This window comes from Triticum dicoccoides, chromosome 5B (genome assembly GCF_002162155.2).
Source record: "Triticum dicoccoides isolate Atlit2015 ecotype Zavitan chromosome 5B, WEW_v2.0, whole genome shotgun sequence".
NCBI classification, from domain to species: domain Eukaryota; kingdom Viridiplantae; phylum Streptophyta; class Magnoliopsida; order Poales; family Poaceae; genus Triticum; species Triticum dicoccoides.
The window spans coordinates 561,887,636-561,908,215 of record NC_041389.1 but is presented as its reverse complement, the minus strand read 5'-3'; the positions used below and the strand labels follow the sequence as shown (position 1 = coordinate 561,908,215).

General features: G+C 44.6%; 1 protein-coding gene and 1 long non-coding RNA gene across 2 annotated transcripts; both read right to left on the bottom strand.

The window, feature by feature from the left end:
* Window positions 1-7,460: 7,460 nt before the first annotated feature.
* LOC119311624 (probable protein S-acyltransferase 19) lies at window positions 7,461-13,113 on the bottom strand. Its single transcript, XM_037587279.1, has 9 exons — window positions 12,955-13,113; window positions 11,383-11,496; window positions 10,875-11,276; window positions 10,184-10,252; window positions 10,035-10,106; window positions 9,773-9,898; window positions 9,271-9,351; window positions 8,991-9,179; window positions 7,461-8,860 (listed from the first exon to the last, which is right to left on the bottom strand). Exons 1-9 carry the CDS (start codon window positions 12,997-12,999, stop codon window positions 7,889-7,891), a joined length of 2,070 nt encoding a protein of 689 aa, XP_037443176.1. The 5' UTR covers window positions 13,000-13,113; the 3' UTR covers window positions 7,461-7,888.
* Window positions 13,114-18,289: 5,176 nt separating this feature from the next.
* LOC119306155 lies at window positions 18,290-20,247 on the bottom strand. Its single transcript, XR_005148875.1, has 3 exons — window positions 19,780-20,247; window positions 18,529-18,608; window positions 18,290-18,418 (listed from the first exon to the last, which is right to left on the bottom strand). It is a non-coding gene; the product is annotated as an uncharacterized LOC119306155 (long non-coding RNA).
* Window positions 20,248-20,580: the final 333 nt, after the last annotated feature.

Sequence of the window (20,580 nt, the reverse complement as noted above, 5' to 3'; positions counted from 1 at the left end):
AAACAATACGCACCCTAGCAACCACGGTATATGATCTAAATCCTTCTTTGTTCTTCTCCAACACCACATGAATTCAAGATCTATTTCCCTCAAGAGATGAATGGAAGTTGGATTCAGAATCATTGGAAAAAATGTAGCTACCATCCATACTCCACTGTGTGAAAAAGGGAAGATCTGAACTAGCTCTACGAAGCGCCCTCGCGGCATGTACCGCTTTTGTTTCTTAGGGCTTCTTGTGGTTGTGCCCTCAGCAGAATCCTTTTCTTGTGCGAACTTTTGTGTGTGTGTGTGTGTGTGTGGTGTGTTGTGTGTTGTGCTACTACCCTATTGGATGCCGGTTGTGCTTATGACGATTTTCTTTATATATAAAATGGGGCGAAAGTCTTTTTCGATGAAAAAGAAAAGTTAAACACTGATTGTCTGGCTAGAGGTTGCTCCTTGCGTTTGAAAACAAGTCGAGCCGAGCTAGCTCATGGCTCTGCTTTGCAAGGCTCATCTAAGCCATAAAAGTTGAACTTGGATTCGACTTGGTCAAAGCTTGAGTTTCACTCGGTCTGCCTGCGGGCCTAGCAAAACTTCCTCCCATGCTCAGTTTTTTTCTCATGCACCGGCGCACGAGCTCTTGTTCTGAAACAAACCCCCGCACTCAATGCATGCATGTTAGAGTGGTCGTTGGCCCCACCCAACCATGTGTTCCACCACTGGTTGTTTCCACTCTGCCGGCCACTGCCGCTCTTTCCACTTCAGTGCCATCCGCCAGTCACCGCCACTCCATCATGGCCTATCTAACTTGTCTATCAACTACTCCCTCTATAAAGAAATATAAGAAAGTTTAGTGATCTAAACGGGAAAACTCAAAACGGTGCCCGGGCTCATCTGCTCCCTCTCAGCAAAAAATTTAAAAAAAAATACTAGAAAAATTCAAAAAATTCCAATTTTTTTTGTGGTGGTAGATAATTAGACGCGTGAGGTGCGCACAAAAATTCAACTTATTTGGACATCTGAGCAGCTGTCGGCAAAAAAGACAAATCGGGTCAAAACAGTGCATGAACAGTAAACATTTTTACAGACCCTGATTTTGTCTTTTTTGCCGAGAGCTGCTCAGATGCTCAAATGAGTTGAATTTTGGTGCGCACCTCACGCGTCAAATTATCTGCCACCACAAAAAAATTTGGAATTTTTTGAATTTTTCTAGTATTTTTTTTGAATTTTTTTCTAAGCGGGGGTGCAGATGAGCCCGGGTGCAGATTAGCCGCACTCATCTAAACGCTCTTATATTTCTTTACGAAGGGAGTACAACCTATAAATTCTTTCAGGTCTTCATTTCATGATTCCAGGGTATCATGCGCTCAAGCATTCTCAAGTTTTGTGTGATAGTTTGGAACTTGTACTCATCATATAATAACTGTTCCATGGTTAATCAAATGGAATTTGTATGGATGCAAAAAAGTGAAGGTTTACGTTCAGTACTATTATTTATTCATATCATTTAATAACACCTTTGTTAATCAATGCATATTAGGCTAGGCTTAAATCATGTTTCGACAGAGGACGGGCATTGACAGAAAATATGCACGAAAGATTCGACAGATTGACTGCAAAGGGGCATGCTTCATTGTGGTCACATCCACGAGCACTTACTTTTCATCTTAAACTAGTTTTCTTTCCATCAACAAGGATAAATTATGTGAATTTCTTCTTATCTAAGGAACCACTTGAACTCAATTACTTTGTTATTACTACGATGATGATATCAATGGAGTAAGACAGGTCTGTGTTTTTTCTATTGGAGAGACGTATAGAGGTTTAGCCCCAAGGGTTGCGGATGCTCCAAGGAACCGTCATCTATTGTTGACATCAGTTTTGAGATGCTAACCACGATTGTCGTGCGGTTCTAACAAAGTATCTTCGGATTTTGTTGCCTCTCGGGTTTTTATTTTGCCTTTTATGAGGGCGTCTCAATGCCCGTTGGTGAGTCGATTGTATCATGGCTGGTGGTGTTTGAGAGCTCTACAAGCCAGGACATTCAGGTTTGTGCCTACGGGTTGCATAAGTTATGGTTAGCTCTACACATGGCCATCAAATCCCTAGCTCTCTCTATATATATCCCCCAGGGTACAACATGTCCTGCAATGCATAGCACAAACAGCCTGGCCACGACATAGCCACCAAAAGTATTATCTACATCCTCCATTGTTCTTCTCCAATGGTATATGGATTCAAGATATGTTTACCGCATGAGGTGAAGCATAACCGGATTGCGAGGTATTGGGAAAGGTGTTGCTTCGATCAAGATGTTGGACTGTACAGGCTGCTCGTGCACCTGATGATGCTTCCTTGTAGTATCCATAACCTATGGATGCATGAAGCTATGTTTAACTTCTGCTACTACATTAGTCATGAATTCATGATACAAAACAATACTTGCTCAACTGTAATCACAAACGTTTGACAGATGAACAACAGCACAGAACAAACAATATCACCTGGGTTAATTCATTCCCTCAAACACAACTGGAAGAGAAACAATCAAACACTAAGACAGTTGGAGATGATGCCTTCACACGTGGGTAACGATTACCACAGTAACAGAATGAACACTCCAAAGTCCGCAATGTGAACAAAGTCAGCTGCAAATCAAAAGGTTCTTCACACCATGAACAGTTTAATCAACTCTTCTACTACCTATTAAGCGCACCAAACAACTGAACTCCTAACGCATGCGAAAGAAAAAAAACGACGGTTATTAGTCAGTTCGTAAACATCAAACAAAGTTAGCACCATCCTCGCTCACTATAAAGATCTAAAGATCATCGTCGTCTCTGTATCATTGTTGCCCCGAAGGAGCAACTGTTTCAGCAGTTCTCCATATCTTCACCCCCACTGTCATGGTGGGGCTTGAGCAGACGACATAGAGACAGTAAAACAGCAGGTAAAAGTCACTTGCCAACAAAACTGGTTCTTCTAGAAATTCCTAGGCTCAAACAATGGGAAGGAGCTTGTCCGAGCCTTCTTGCCACGGATGTCCCTCTGGTGGGAGTTGGGATCTCTGTTTCCCTCAGGGCGCACTCTTGTGCCCACCTCATTATTTTCTTCGTTTATGCCAGTGGTGCTCAGGATTGGCCCGGCAAAGAATATTTATTGGCATGTGTATGTCAATCTCTCATACGGCTGCCCTAAAGGAATTGCTGATGAATTTGTTTTCACAGTGCAAGATTTCTCCCATGGTTGCCTGGTTCACCACTTAGATTTGCCAAGAAAATTAGCTTTCTTGCTAGCGGCTCGATGTCAGGTCCTATTCTTATTTGTGTAGGCACTGAGCCACTGACAAGTACCGACTAGCCTCTTGATCTTAGACAGCAAAAGCTCGTTGGTTCTCCCAGACATATGGTGTGGCTGACTAGAAACATTGGGTCGGTAATTTGTGTAGTAGGAACAGGTGGCCTTGTAATCCCTACTTCAGCCATTTTAGGATGTGGAGCTGGATGAGGAGTGGCACAAAATTGAGCATGAGGGGGATGTGTACCTGGCTGGTTAAACAATTTATAGTCTGTGTTGAAGTCTCATAGTCATCCTGGATTGCAAAACCTGGTTATGAACCTCACTATGTGTTTCATCCCGTCCCGTTCCGTGTGCCTATGTGGGTGGGGTGAGGGGTGAGGGCATCCCAATGCTCGTCAACAGAACAATTATAGCATTGTTTGCAAGTGGTTGAGAGCTGTATGAGTCAGGACATTTAAGTTTGTACTTTCATGATACATACTATCTAGGTCGGCCCACATGGCCATTACATCTCTCTATATATCTCACAGGATACATCATCTCTTGCAATGCATGTAACAATTAGCACCCTGTCACCATGGTATGATCTACATCCTACTTTGTTCCTCTCCTATGGCATACGGATTCAAGATATGTTACCCATCTGAGGTGCACGGATTTGGTAACCGGATTGAGAGGCATAGGGGAAAATTTAGCTATTGTCACTAATCCACCATGTGAAAATAGAAAGCTAAATGTTGGTTGTCTCGCTTGAGGTTGTTGGTTGGGTTGGAAAGAATCCAAGCCGAGCCCGCTCGTGGACCTGCTTCACCAGGCCCGTCTAAGCTTATGTGTCCGCACTTGAACTTGGCTTGGTTATAGCTTGAGTTTGACTAAGGTAGCATGCGAGCCCAACAACTTCCTCGCTTGTCTATGCAGCGTTGAACAACCGCAAACGATGCCCTGAGTACTAGATCTCCATTGGTCATCTCCGCCCCAGGACCCGCCCCCACCTCCTCCATTTGCACCTCCGCTAGCCATCACATTGTCAACCACTACCAACCCGCTAGTCGCTGCCACTCTGTTGCTTGTAGCCACTCCGCCGCGGGCACCCGCGGTTCTTGCCACCATTGCTGAAAGTACCTTTGTTTTCTCTGTGCGGCTGGACCGTGGGACAACTGAACCAGCAGTTTGGAAGTTGTACTCACCATATCATAATTGCTCTATCCTTACTCAAATGTAAGTGTTTATGGATGCAAATAGGGGGGGTTTATACTTAGTTATATTAGTCATTTACTGAAAAAGGCTTTCACCCCGCTTTATATATACAGCAACGATCAACAACAACCCAGTACAAACGCATGCCACCACAACACATGCACACACCCAAGGCAGGATACATATATAGGCGTTGAGCGTAGCAACACCGCCCCTAGCACTACATGAGCAACCGGGGTCCTCAACCGTGAACACACCACCGCGAAGAGATGAAGCCACATATGACGAACCGTGGGCTCCAAGGCGGTGCCTTCAGGAAGGTTACAATACCAAAGCGCCGCCACCGTCCTAACCAAGGATCAGAGTTTCCCCTGGAGCAACACGATGGGCAATGAGAGCCACGGCGACACCTTCAAGAAGGGAACGAGCTTCGCCGTCGCCGGTCCAGCCAAAGATAGAACCGGTTTTCACGCCGGCCAATACTCATCGCCACCGAACTCCACACCCCAGCTACCACACCGCCCTCACGGCCATGGCCACCGGGCAGCACCAAGCCACGGGCTCTGCCCAAGAGCATCGTGCTACCACCACCAGGGCCGCCGCCCTGGCATCCAAGACCTTGACACCACCTCACCTGAGGCCCGCCGCTAACCCAGCCAAAGAGACGAGCGAAAAGGTTCCGCCTTTCACACCCCTGTGCGACCCCCGGCGCCGAGACCACTAGGCCGGCCAAAACTGGCCTCCATCGACCCGTCCTGCAGCACCGGGCGCGAGACGATGTCAGTCCTGCTGCCGGGCGCGAGACGAGATTGGTCCTGCTGCTAGGCGAAAGACGAGCTCGGTCCTGCAGCACTGGGCGCGAGACGGGCGACGGATCGCAACTGGGAGAGGGTCAGCCCTTCGACAAAAGTAGCGCCAGGACGACAAGGAGAGGGATCGAAGGCCTCCACGGGCCGCCTACGGACGAGCCGACGCAGGAAGAAGGTCGCCACCGCAAGAGCCGCTCCCCGACGACCGACGCCGGAGATGTCCAGCCGCCATCATGGAACGACCCAACCCACTGCCATGGACTGCCACCACGCCGTTGCAGCCCACATCCAAGCAGCCACATCCAACCAGGAGTCCGCGGCCACCACCCCGAGCCGCCTGTCGGCGCCTAGGGGTCAGATCTGGGCGGATCTGACCAGCAGCCATGGAACCCCTACAACAACGGCCTGCACGCTATCGTGGCCATGGCCAAAGAGACCCTACTAAGTCGCTGCCCACCCACGCGCCGCCCACCGCCAGGAACCCTCCAAATCCGATCTGGCCTGGTCCACCGCCACCACGCACTAGCCGCCGCCACCACCGCTGCCAAGCAACCCTCCATACCGAGGCTCAGCCGCCTGCACCGCCGTGCCTCGCGTAGCGACGCGCCCCCGCGCGAAGAACGTGTCACGCGCTGCCCGGCCCCGCACGAAGAGAAGAGGATGCCCCGCCGCCACCGACCGAGCTTTGCCCGCCAGCGAGCTCCGGCGGCTGCGAGACGAGAGGAGGGGAGGAGGTGTGGTAGAGGGGACAGCGGCTAGGGTTTCCCAAAATAAGAGTAAAAGATAAGATGTCTAAAGAAGCAATTCTGTTTCAACAAGTGCATGGAAAGGATCACGCTATGTGCAGTGCATGCCAAGATCAGGAAAACGTGCCATGAACAATGTTTAGTAGTACTAATCAAGGCGCGTAAAGTTACCTTGCTTCCTTTCATCTTAAACTAGCTTTCTTTCTCTCAAAGAGAATAAATTCTATGAATTTCTTCTTAACTACTTCAATTTTGTTACTTGGTTATTACTATTATAATGATATCAATGGACTTTGTTTTTTTAAGACAACTCTGGTGGACTGTGGATACCATTGTTCTCCTAACAATCCAACCACAGGTTGGTTCATATGATATCAATGGAGTCGGGAAGACTAAAAAGGGTGATGTAGAGCTAGCATTATTTTCCTACAGGAGATATATAGAGGTTTATCTCCAGGGGATGTAGATGCTCTATGGAACCGTCATCTATTGTTGATATCAGGTTTAAGTGGCTAACCACGATTGTCGTGTGGTTCTAAGGAAGTATCATTAGTTTTTCTTTTTTTCTTGACTCTCGGGTTTTACTTTTTCCTTCTGCGAGGGCATCCCAATGCTCGTAAACAAATCAGTTGTATCATGGCTACATGTGGTTGAGAGCACAACAAGCCAGGACACTCAGGTTTGTACCTAAGGGCTGCATAATTTACAGCTAGGTCTACACATGGCCATTACATCTCTAGATCTCTCTCTATATATATATATCCCCAGGATACATCATATGTTACAATGCATACAGCAAACACCGAGAACACCACTTCATCCAAAGGAAACGCTTTGGCCGCCACTGTATGATCTACATCCTCCTTTGTTCTTCTCCCAAGGCATATGGATTCAAGATCTTTTCCCCCGCGAGGTGAAAGATGTTGCTTCGATCAGGAAGTCAGCCCGTAAAGAAAAGAGAATTAAACACAGGCTTCCTGGTTAAAGGCGGTTGCAACCAGCCTGATGGCACAGAAGATGATGCCTCCTTAGAGCATCCACAGCCTATGGATGCAATGAAACTAAGTTTAACTTCCGGTACTATCATTATTCTTGCCATGTTCAAATAGGTACTCCCTCCGTCTGATAATATTATTGGACAGAGGGAGTAGTTTACAAAAATGCGGGGAATTTTGCAACATCCTTGGCACGTTGACAGCAATGCGGTGGCACTAATAAGCCGCAGTTTATTTAGATATGAACTCATGATACAGAACAAGAATTATTCAATTGCAATCATACCCATCTCACTAATTCAGTTTGGAAAATGAACATCAATTATGCAGCAAGCAGTATCATCCGAGTTAAACTCCATTCTCTCAACATGAAAATAAAGCAGTCGAACGCTAAGACAGTTGGAGACAATGCCTTCACAGGTGGGCTACTATTACAGCAGTAACAGAACAGAGACTTGCAATGAACACTCCGAAGTCCGTAATGTGAACAAAGTCAGCGGCAAATCACAAGGTTCTACACATCAAGGACAAGTTTAATCAGCTCTTCTACTACATGCCAAGCGCATCAAACATCTCAACTCCTAATACACGCAAAATAAAACTGTGACTATCAGTCAGTTTGTAAAACATCAAACAAAGTTAGCGCCATCCTCGCTCACTATAATAAAGCTCTAAGAAGCATCGTTATCTATGTATCGCTGAAACCCCAGGTCAACTATTTCAGCAGTTCCCTGACTCTGCAAGGGGTGCAGTGCATCAACATCACCCCCACTGTCATGGTGGTGGCACTTGAGCAGACGACATAGTAGAGAGGAGTAAAACAGCCGGTCAAGGTCACTTGCCAACAAAGCAGGTTCTTCTAGAAATTCCTAGGCTCAAACAATGGGAAGGAGCCTGTCCGAGCCTTCTCACCACGGATGTCACGCTGGTGGGAGTTGGGATCTCTGCTTGTCTCAGGACGCACTCTTGTGCCCGCCTCATTCCTTTCTGCATTTACGCCAGTGGTGCTCAGGATTGGCCCGCCAAAGAATATTGATTGGCCTGTGTACGTCAACCTCTCGGACGGCTGCCCCGGAGGAATCGCTGATGAAGTTGTGTTGGCAGGTGCAAGATTTCTCCCATGGTTGCCTGGTTCACCACTTGGATTCGCCAAGAAACTTGGGTTTCTTGCAGGCAGCTCAACACCGGGTCCTGTTCTTGTTGTTTGCATGGGCACTGACACGTACCGACCAGCCTCTTGATCCCAGACAACAGAGGCTCTTCGGTTCTCCCTGACATATGATGTGGCTGACTGGAACATTGGGTTGTTACTTATATGTGTGGCAGGAACAGGTGGCCTTGTAATCCCTAGCGCAGGCCTTTCAGGAGGTGGAGCTGGATGAGGTGCTGCACGAAATTGAGCATGAGGGGCAAGCTTGTGGATGTGGACCGGGCTGCTTAAACTGCTTGCAGTCTGTGTGCCAGTCTCATAGTCATCCTGGCTTGCAAGACTCTGTGGATATGAGTTCTGTAGAGGAGACAGCCTCATCTCACTCCTTGATTCCTTTGTAGCACTGTAGTCAACGCTCATGCTACTCCTGACGCTGGCATTGCCACTGGAGCTAATATCAGCTTCATGGCCATGGCGGGCATCTATTGGTCGGAGAACAGAGGATGATGCCCGAGCTTTTGCTGCAGCTTTCATCACCTCGTTTCTGTCCAGCTTTGCAAGGCTCCGGGCACTAATCTTGACTGGCTTCTTGGCTTTGTTTGCTCTTTCAGCGTATCCAGCAGCATCAGGATCAACGGTTGAAGGAACCATCCCAGGGTCCAAATGTGGAATCACTTCATCCTGGTTGAAAGTTTCAGCACAACTAAATTCAGTAGTCTTACAATTGTCTCTAACAATATAAATATAATTTTTCCAGCTGAGAGTCATGATTAAACTTTCAAAAGTCTTGCAATTTACACAGGCAGCTTACCTGATCAATAAATATTCTTGGAGGTGTACACCAAGCACCCTTGTGGTGAAGGCCAAGAGAACTTCCAACACTGAATCCGGTTGTTGCTGAATTTGAGGGGGAATAGATGATATTTGCTCCTTCCTCGTCCTCTGGAATCCCCTCACTCATAGCTCTCATTGCAACCACATAATCATAGGTTGAGATCCCCTGATAGGGAAATAAAGAAGGAACCCAGCTGAGAAAGCAAGATAAACTTCCCATTATGTATTACATTTCAAGTATGAGGTGTGAGGCAAACCTTTCTGATCAATATCATGTGGAAGAAGAAAAGTTCTCCTAAAGGTACGCAGGCCACTAATGACAGAAGTGTGAATACACCCTGGACATAATAATATCACAATTCAGTTAATTATCGGCTAACAAGACTTGTTCTAAAAAGTAAGAACCAGTGAGTAATGCTTAGTATACATTAGATCCAATATGCAAGCACTATAGGTAAGTGGTAAACCAATGACAGGCACAACAGCTAAGAAGTTAATTCATGGATCCTTAACAGTAATAGTTGCACTTCCAGAAGGTAAAAATAATGTGCAACCATAATACTCTATATGGTATAAATGAAACAATAACATAGGTAACAGCGTCAGAACTTTGCCAACATAGCATGTAGTGCAACAAATAGAAGGCAAACAGTCTTTGATTCCTCAACAGCTAATGGTGGAAAGGTGCTGCTTCAGATATTATAGCAAAGAGAAGATTCCTATATAGTAAAAGGTACAATAATTCATTACGGTACTTACTACAATCACAGCAAATGGAGCGCGAGTCAAGCCATTCCCAAGCTTTTCTTGAAGGATCCTTGGTGAATTCTTATCGACAAAGCAGAGAACAAGAACAGCAATGCCCACTCCAAATTCAATTGCAAGCTGTTACAGGAAACTGTAAATATTTAGTACCATAAAGGGAAGGGTATAACCACAAACCTCTACAACCAAGTGGGTTTAAAAACGATATGCTACTGCATGCAATAAAAAAAATCTATAACAGGTGAACATTGCATACCCATAGGAGACTGATTGCCATCAGAGCAATAAACGTGAAGTAGTTCTTCCGCCCAACACAATTATTCAGCCACTGAGGAAGATGCTCATATCAGCTATGCAGAATCAGATGTCAGAAGGTCGCATGCTAATACAGTTCAAGAAAGTTACCCGACAATGATGATCAAATCCATCCACACACTTGTCACAGCTTCTGCAGTGTTTACTGAATTTGCGAACCTGTAAAATTAATTTATATAAAAATAAACATAAGCTTCAAATAAGCCAGCTGCATGCTAAAGCGCACTTATGGAGCATGGGGGTATTGGAGCACGTTTTTTTAAACACCTCAAAAATGGTGCTTAAAAGTTTCAACAAAATTGGAGTTTTTTTACATGAATACGTATGCATGTGATCTAAATATAAGTCTTTCTAGAGATTCAAATAAGGGACTACATACAAAGCAAAATGAGTGAATCTAGACTCTGCTATGTCTATATACATCCGTATGTAGTCTATATTGAAATCTCTAGGAAGACTTATATTTAGAAACGGAGGAAGTACATTATATTATACGCTACACAAAAAAGACAAAACTCCAGCCCAAAATCAACAAAAAAAACAAGCCAACTTTTTGCATGTATTTGCCCTTTTTGTATGTCACATACAAACACGTATATTGATGAAATTTTGCACAGTTATACTACACTTCTATATGTGCATGTACACAAAATTCCGGATTTTTTTAAGCCGGAAAAATCAGAAAATTTAAACTTCAAAAAAAAAAACGGGCGCAATGTGCCCATGCTCCAAACTGACTATTCGGCTGCATGCTGCATAACCAAAAGCTAGAGAAGCATACCTCAGCATTGCATAATGTGCAAAACAGAGCCTCTTCGCCATTAGCTTGTTGCTCTGAATCATCAGGCTTCCGGCAGTCCTCCTTAACAAATAAAGCACACACGAGCCCACCAAAGAGGAAACAGCTTGATCTTTTCTTCGGCAGTTGTGAGCTCACATGTATGTTTGCCTCCCCTACAGATGTACCTCTCTGATTAGAATGGCCATCTAGAGAGCTTCTGCAAGTAGATGTTGGGGAGTGTGTTCCAATAGCGCTGTTTGCTTTCTGGGGCAAGTTTATGCCTTCCAATCCATCGCTGTTGACAGGTACATCGACAAAACCATCCTCAAACCTTGCCATGATACCAGGATCAGCAGGATTAATACTTGTGCACCGGATGTAAAGGATGAAGACAGCCAATGCCTGGAAGTGATGTGAAGAGTGGAAATGATGTTTCATGATACCACAAGATAGCTCTCTTCAGATGAACAGGAAGACATAAAAGACAATGAGACTTTTTAAGACTTACCATGGGAGTATAAATGCCTATCGCAACATACTCAAGGACTTGCGTTCCCAGAAATGGTGCAAAGAAGGCATAAAATGCAACCACCAGAAGGAAGAATACAGTAATTGCAACGATCTGTCAAAACAATATTAGGAATCAGTAAAAATTGTGAAACAAGTGTTTCAATGTACAAACTTGAAAGAACTATTGAGGCTTCTGCAACAGTTCAGAAAAGTAATGATCAATTCTCTCAATTTCCATTTCTAGTTCACACAGTCTGATAACTTAGATGCACAAAGGCTATTGGTGCAGTATCATAAGGTTTCATATCATGTAGAAAAAAAAAGACGGGTGACAATAGCAAGCACACATCTGAGCAGACACTAGCAATATATCACAGAAATGTACATGCCGATTAACAAGCTTGGGCTTAGCAGTAATATTCTGGGAAATTATTTTCTTGAAGCCTGAACAACTGGCTTTCCTTTTTTAAAAACAGAACCAAAACCATGACACAGTCACTTAACAACATCAATTGACCACATTAGATGGAGAAAATCCATGTTGCAGAAGACCACCATACACAAAGATATCTGACAAGTGGCCCTTCCCCACAAAAGAAACTAGAATATATTAGCATGAAAGTTCTTGCCACCAATTGACCGGCCAGCTTTGTGGCCTCAAAACAAGCTTAGGACAGAAACCAAGGTACTGAGCCAACTCTCCCATAAGCCAACAGAATCCAGAAAACAGACAAGGGCTAACTTGGTGGACTCAAGAACAAGCTTACAAGCTACTGACCCATCTCTCACAACATAAGCCAACAGAATCTAGAAAACAGAGAGAAACATCGTGATATTGCACCACCATTCACTGACAAACCAAAAACAAAAAAATCAGAGCTCCTCTAAATCGCTTGCATTTGCATGGCCAGACCGTCCCCTTGGAAACCCGCCTAGACGCAGACAGAAATAGACCAAACAAACAGGCCCCAGACCTCACTCCAGGGCATAAGTGGATAATTTCGCATAAAGGGTTTTACCAATTCCAGACAGTACTAAATATACAACCTATTCAGACCATTCCCGACAGTAACAAGCAACCATTCCCGACAGTACACTAGAGCCATCTCAGACAGGAGACGCGTCAAGCCCGCTCTGGCCGGGCGGACGAGCAACCCTAGGCAGCAGCAGCAGCAGGAGGAGGAACCACCACACCAAATCGAGGGAGCCGGCAGAATTCACAAAATTCCCAAGCCATTCCGTGGCCCAGCTCACATTATCCACCTGCCTCACCCACGCAGACACGCGGAAAAGCAGGAGAGGAAAGGGAGAGCCAGCCAACCGCCGCCGAGCTGGCCCCCTCCTCGGCAGATCTTCGAAATCGGGAAATTCCCTCCGGCGCGAGCTCACGGGGCGGCGCGAGCACGCGGCGAGCTCCTGCTGCTGCTGCTACCGGAGACGCGAGCCGAGCGGGGAGTGCGTACTTCCATCCCGGCCGCGCCGATCCGAGGGCCGGGAGCTAGCGTGGAAGGAAAGGGAAAGGGGAGGGAGGGAGGGGGAGAGGGGCTGGCGGGCGGACGGACGGACGGACCTGCAGGGTGTGGGCCGGGAGCTGCCAGCCGTGCTTCCGCGCCATGGCGGGCTCTCGTCCGGTCGCCGGATCGCCTCCCCGGCGGCGCGCGGCGGCGGCAGGCCAGCTCCCCGCTGCTGTTGGGGGCGGAGGGGTTGGTGGTTTTTCCAGTGCAGGAATAATGGCGAGGCAAGATTTTTATTAAAACCCCTCTGCTCTCTCTCTCTCTCTCCCTGTCTGGTGGGTGGGCCATCCCTCTCCTTTCTCTCTCTCATTCATGGCTTTTTCCATGGGTTTCTCTCTCTAGCCCGGTGGTGATCTGTGATTCCCTTTTTTGGGGAATTGTTTGTTGGGGGAATGATGATTAGGTCAACCAATGCCGGACTGTTGAGGGCTTTGGTATGGTATGGTTTGAGTTGCCATTTGGTGAGTTTAGGTAAGACAGGCATGGCAAGTAAACAAAACAAAAACAAAAGTGTAGTCTAAGAGCATCTAGAGCCACGTACATCTAATTCGACCCCTCGGACGGGCCCGGTCAGTGACCGGGCGTGTTCGTTTTGAGCTCCCACTCGTCCGTCCGCGCAGTCACAGTCCTCATTTTCTTCCTCATGTGTCCGGTATCACTTGCACGTGATTGGTGGAGATGAAGAGAGAGGGAGAAAGAAAAGAATGAATAAAGAAAGAGAAAAGGTGGTCCGGGGTGGGGCCGCATCCTACGTGGCGGATTGATCGGGCGCGTCCACGAGCCATCATATCCTCCCTACATTTGAAATGGATACGAGGGTTCGCGGACAGCCCGGACGTATAGGGATGATACAAAGGGTCTGGTTGCGTCACTTTTTTCCCTCTCTCCTGTCCGGTCACTGACCGGGTGCGTCTGCGGGCGTATGAGAGATGGTTTGAGGGGTCCGGCTTTAGATGCTCTAAGTGATCTAAATGATTAATGTTCTCGTCTGGCTTAACAACCAATAGTCTCAACCTTTTGGGGCAACTCTAGCAGATGCGTCGGCTGTGATTGATTGCCATAATAATTGTTAGTATGGCGATCGGCGCACAAAACTAAAACTATAACAATGTGATCGTATGCATTGCAATCGTCAAGATTTACATAGCTCGCTCAAAAAACACCCGCATAGCCTCCAAATATGGAAGTTGTGGGGGGCTTAAATTCAACCACCAGCGCGGATGGAAGCTTTATCTTCTCCCTCCTCATACCACACAATCGGATTTTGATAATCACCGGCGGTGGGGGGGGGGGGGGCGTTACCGGTACCACACGCCCATTATTGGCACCATGCCTCCCTCGGTTTCTCGTGGCGATCCATTGGAGGGACGCCATGCGACATCATCTCCTCGAGCAAAACCTCACATTCCATACGTCGCATAGCGACAGTGCGAGCTCTCCTCGTGACGACGGCCATAGCGGATCTGGCGCTCGTGACAGTTGTAGTGGGGGATCTGGCACTTCTCATGGTGTCGACGGCTCCACTTGCGACGGGAGGCGTCGAGGTAGCACCTTAGGCGGCATTTGTCGTGGTCAATGATGTCATCACCATCGCCCCGCTACCCTCCTCCTACAATTCGTCCCCGTCCCCATTGAGTCGTGGCCCGAGCCCCGGGACCCACTCAGGGTGATGTTGCTTAACGACATTTCAAGTCGCAAAATCTATGTAATGCGACAACTTTTGGCCGATAGTTTATAATTATGTTCGATGATGATTATGAACTTATAGATTGGATTAAATTTCACTTAAATTGAAACTAAAAATTTAAACCAAATGAAAAAAGGAATAACTAAAAGAACAATTATGGAGGTTGTCGTTTGGCCATTTTGTGATTGCGCATAGGCCTAGCAGCCTTCAAATCATTATGGAGTGCGCTTCACATGGCATGTGGTGATCCAATTTATCACGACTCTACTAGAGTTGCTCTAATGACATATGCTAGCTTTGTTAGCAATCTATACTAGAAGGGTTAGGCTCGCTTTGCTGCGCCGTTGGTGTTGCTGGGTTTCTTTAAAGAAAAATACTCACTTTGCTTTAAAATATAAGGTTTATTACTTTTCTGAAAAGTCAATCATTTTAAATTTGATAATTTGTAGAGGAATATATCAAAATCCATAACATCAAATCGGTATGATTATATTCATCATGAAATCAATTTTCATACTTTTTTGTTTAATAATGTGGATGTCGATATGTTTTGCTCTGAACTTGGTCGAAGTAAAGAAAAATAACTTTCCAAAAAAATACCCCTTATAATTTGGAGCTGGTGGAATATTTAGTTTGGCGGTGAGGGAGATGATGGAGTGTGTTTTATTTTTATTCATAATGCGGTGATTTGATGGGCCTTTTGTGCTGTGGTTCTTTGTTATCAGCTAATCAACATATATTTATATGGGAAAACTTCGGCGTCGTTGCATGTACTATATTGGTGCTACAGTATCACATGGTGGTGCTTCTTTTTTCTAGGTGGTCGGAGGGTGCGCGGGATTGCTATGTTTTTATAGGCCGGTCGATGCTGGTTGATTTTAAAAATTCGTTGGCCCAGTCAAAATTGTAAGCCAAATTTAAAATTGAATACCTCAATTTAATGTGAGAGCTTCAGATTTAGTGAACATGGGGAATTAAAAGAATTGAATGTGAGAGCTCCTTGAGAAATTGTTGACCGGGTCAAAATCGTGTCACCCAGTTCTAAATTGAAGGCATCAATTAATTGCGAGGCCTTAAAAATTATAAAGTATCGTGTGCAGTATAAAAGAATTGAACGGAAGAGCTTTCACTAGTAGAAAAAGGGTCAAATGTGAAGCACAATAGTGCCGGTTTGAATTTCAGCCGGCACTAATGTGTGCACTAATGTGTACATTAGTGTCGGTTCGTGGCGGCGATCAATAGCACCGGTTCGTGGCGAACCTTTAGTACCGGTTCATGCCACGAACCGGTACTAAAGAGGCTGTGTCAGCCTGCGGTCAGGATATGGCCCCACCATCACCATTTAGTGCCGGTTCGTACCACGAACCGGTACTAATGAGGTTATGGCAAGCTGTTTTTAGTCCCACCTCGCTCCCCTAACAAGCCTTTTACCACCTTAAATATGTTATTTCTCAAACTATCACAAGCACTTGGTCTTCATTGAACTCTATGTGTAGAATTTGTGGCCGCAATATGAGTCTTCATCGGTTTATAAATCGTTGATGACTCATATTGACAATTCAGATTGTACACACAAAGATCATTGATGATCAAAGTATTTTTGATGTTATAAGATCATATTGACAATTTAGACTGTAAAGAAATATAAGATCATGATCTAAATGCTCTTATATTTTTTGCGTTCAGTATGCACCAACTGCTAGGCGGGAGGAGCTGTTTACTACCGGTTCGTGGCGAACCTTTAGCACCGGTTCGTGCCACGAACTGGTACTAATGAGGTTGTGTCAGGTAAGGCTAGTTGGGGCCGCACGAGCACCTTTAGTATCGGTTCATGGATGAACCAGTACTACAGTTTCTTAGTAAGCTGTTTTTTAGTCCCACCTCGCGAAGAGAGAGGGACTAGGAGCGGTTTATAAGCCCTGAGTGCAGAGACGATGAAGAAGAGGCTCAATGCTCACGTTGCTTAGCTTCAAGCCTTCAGGAATATGGTAGACTGCACGGAGCTATGCGCAGTGCAGTTTACACTATTCCGAAAGGTTTGAAGCAAATTAACGAGCATTGCACCTCTTTTTTATTTTTAATAACTTATTACAACTCCGAACTTCTTCTGTTATGGCAAAAACTAATTGCACGTCGGCATTTCTTTTTTTAAAATTTTGGTTATAACTCCAGACTTTGACCATCAAGTTTTGCAGAAAAGAAAAAATAGCAGGAAAAAAAACTATAGCTGAAAAGAAAAAAACTATATAAAATGACCGTGAAATTGAAAATCACTACAAAATGAACTCTGAAAATGTTGAATGTTGGCAAACTAGATGAAAAACTACTCAGAAATAAATAAAAGAAAATAAATATAACAAAAAAGAAAAAACAATACAAAAAACTACACAGAAATAAATAGAAGAAAATAAAGCAGAAAAGAAAAAAACTATAAAAAAAATTGGGGCGCTGCCCTGTGGGCCTGCTAGGCCACGGGCGTGCAATTACAGGCCTTAAAGGCCCAGCAGACTCACAGGGCAGCGCGCAGAATTTAGGCCCACAAGCCTGCTATATAGAGGAGTTCAAAGAGATAGCCGCGGCTGGGTTTATAAACCAGTGCGGCTGCTCTTCGCCCGGCGAGGTGGGACTAAACTTTAGGGTGGCAGCGCGAGGCCTTTAGTACCGGTTGGTGGCTCCAACCGGTACTACAGATCACCCTTTAGTACCGGTTGGAGCCACCAACGGGTACTAAAGGCCTGCTCTTCCCACCTCTTGGCCTGACCAAAGTTGGCCTTTAATTAGATATTAATTAGTTAGGTATGTGAGATTTGAACTAGTTGAATAATTAATATAACTAGTTTATTTTTAGTAAGAAAATTGTCGAACTAGTTTATTTAGGTATATGAGATTTGAACTAGTTGAATAATTAATATAACTAGTTTATTTTTAGTAAGAAAATTGTCGTATCTGAGATTTGATTATCTAATTAAAATATTATGGTTAGATATATATTTGAACTAGTTTATTTTTAGTAAATGCTTAGTTGAACTAGTTGAATTAATATATAGAACTAGTTTATTTTTAGTAAATGCTTAGTTGAACTAGTTGAATTAATATATAGAACTAGTTTATTTTTAGTAAATGCTTAGTTGAACTAATTGAATTAATATAACTAATTTATTTTTAGTAAATGCTTAGTTGAACTAACTGAACTAGTAAGCGTGCACGTGCAAATGCACGTCTCGACTAATATACAAGTATATGTGAGAATAACATGCATACAAAGATAGTTTGATTGTACCAGAAAATATTACAAATCAATACTGGTACAATTTGCATATATAGCCTTTTTTTTATTTAGAGATAGAAGACAAACACATCAATTTTTGTGGCCATTCCCTTGTGAACACTAAAGGAGGTGTTTATCTTTAACAAACAAAGCAGTGTGCTCTTTTTCTGTTATGAAATAGAACTGTAATGGAACTAACAGTAGGTGATTGCATTGATCTTGAGTTTGGGACAACCAAATAACCAACTGCAGGCTATCAAAAGCGCATCTAAATGATAGCTCTATTCAATTTTAAATTCAGTAGCACAAGCATAACCTCTACAGATGTTGAGACAAAAAACTGGTGTGTAGGAAATAAATTCAGACAAACATCACAATGTTTCCTTCTTGTGTTTTTACCTGCAGTGTTATTTTTGCTAAACAATGCTTTGACGAGGTCACCTTTAAATCTTTTGAATCACGAGCACCCAGCTATGACAAGACATAGCCAACAAACTAACTGTTCCCAGATTTTCATCCATGCATGATGTCCACAAACATTTGATGTATATGCTACTTTCAAGACCTGAAAGTTGGACTCGGAGATTGTTAAAATGTTTAGGATTAAATGCTAATCTTGATCAGAGGCAAAATACAAACAAAGAAATAGAAATACAATTTAGAGTATGAACTAACCTCCTCCCATCAGGATTAAATGCTAATTCATTGATTGGTCCAAAATGTCCTTTAACACCACCAATCTCTTCTTCTAAAATCTGAAATTCACAACAAAATCATGTCACAGAAATTGACAATACCTTGATGCATTCAAATTCAAATTAGAAGAATCACGACAAAATTGTTAGACCACAGTTCTATATTATTTTCTCTGTTTATCACAACCAAAATGGGTTTTAGTTTATATAAACAACAATATATTCTCTGAAGTGTTAGTTGTTTTCTTTTATTTCTTTGAAACTCTCTCAAGTTGTACTCACAACATATTACAGAGAGGTTTGTATGGTGGCTCCTGTACAGGAGTATTTATTTGAATTACATGGAGTATTTTATTTGAATAATTTGGTGTGTTACCAGGAGATACCAGCTAGCGCCATGTTTTTGTTCATTTATGAATTGGATCTTGTTTTGGTTCAAAATTCAGGAGATACCAGCAAGCAGCTATGTTTCCTGGACCATTTGTTGATCTGTTAATTTATTCTTGGTGTGTTGCTGTTCCAAGAAGCAAGTATTGAGATGTCTACTGTTTGTGAAAACCTACAGTTGAAAAAGGCCAGCCCTATATCCCAAAATGGCTACAATAGTGTCTGCGAACAATAATCCCTTGGAGATAAACTGAGGCTGCTACCTATGAAAAGTCCAGCCCTACTGCAATTTGTTAAATCTGCACATCAACCGAATTCAGAAACAGAATATAAGCCAGCCCTAGTTCATCATTGTAGGCCAGCATGAAACACACTCTAAAAAAAGCCTAAAAAGCCACTATTATTGTCTTACTGCTATTGTTTGAAGTTGAAGTCTACCCTGTTTTACTCCAAAGTCAATTCAGGTTTATTTAAATTGACAGCAGCGTAGTCATCTCAACAGCACCTTAGTCAACCTGTAAAATTTACAACAAATCCAATTCGTATTGAACAGCGCCGTACTGTAATTTGCTGCAATTTATTCCAAAGAATCGACTAAATCAGCTTCTACCAGCACTTGAAGATGACTACAGTACATCAACTTCTACTCCGAGGAGTACCATCTTTTCTACAACAAAGAATTGACTACTCCGAGGGGACAAATCTGGAGAATCACTTGGAATAAATCTTTGGAAATTTTAGATTATCACAACAAAGAAGCATTTTTATTCCGTGACTCTGAATTTATGCATAAACGCAGTTTGAAGGCGAAACTGAATCCAATGGTGGACAGCGGGTGGGTTACCTGATGTGCTGGTCGACGACAGGTGTGTGGCGGTCAGAGACTTCTTCTTCTGAATACATTTAACCCAGCCATGAGCCCGTGACTAACTGGGTGATCATTTTATCCTGCAGCTAAGCAAAACCAAAAGAGCACTGCTGCCCAGCATGCCAGCTCTTTTGGAAAAAGAGAAGTGCTACCAACTTATTTTCTCCTAGCATTTCATTTGATAATGGGGTTGGATTTGATCAAAGCAAACAGCCATGCCTTACTCTATCAGTTACATGCTTACAGCTAATGAAAACCATTGCGATTCATGAAAACTACGGCCAAGGAATAAAAGGAAAAGAAACACGGTGGTCATGGGCGCCTGAGTTTCATCACCATCGAAAAACACCATGGGAAAAGTACTATAGGGATTGAAAGGGGAAGAGATGACATGGTCGCTACTTACCAACGGATGGAGCAGAACGTTGTCTTGGAGATAGGGCGGAGAAGGGCGGGGCTGGTAGCAGGAAGACCAACGACGGAAGGCAGGAGAGCAATGGGGGATCTCGAACCGGCAGGGAACTGGCGGCGGAGGGCCCCGCGCCACCGTGCCGCAGGCTCAGGCGCGACCTCGTACGCCGACAGTAGGCCCACACGCGTCCACGCCCCTGGCAGCGGCGGCGGTGGCAGCTCCCGCGTACCTCTCGCCGCCGAGGATGAGGGGCGGCGCGTAGAGCAGGTTCGCGTGAGGGAGGCGAGGCAGGCACTGGAGAGGCGAGGGGGTGTCGGGTTCCTGCGGCGGGGCTCCCCCGGCGCGCGACGGGCGGCGGCTCCGAT

Coding starts and splice junctions, on each gene's coding strand:
- LOC119311624 (XM_037587279.1), bottom strand. CDS start 12,999: ATGGCGCGGAAGCACGGCTGGCAGCTCCCGGCCCACACCCTGCAG. Junction 9,352..9,772: donor CTCCATTTGCTGTGATTGTA/GTAAGTACCGTA, acceptor TATTATGTCCAG/GGTGTATTCACACTTCTGTC. Junction 9,180..9,270: donor ACATGATATTGATCAGAAAG/GTTTGCCTCACA, acceptor TTTCCCTATCAG/GGGATCTCAACCTATGATTA.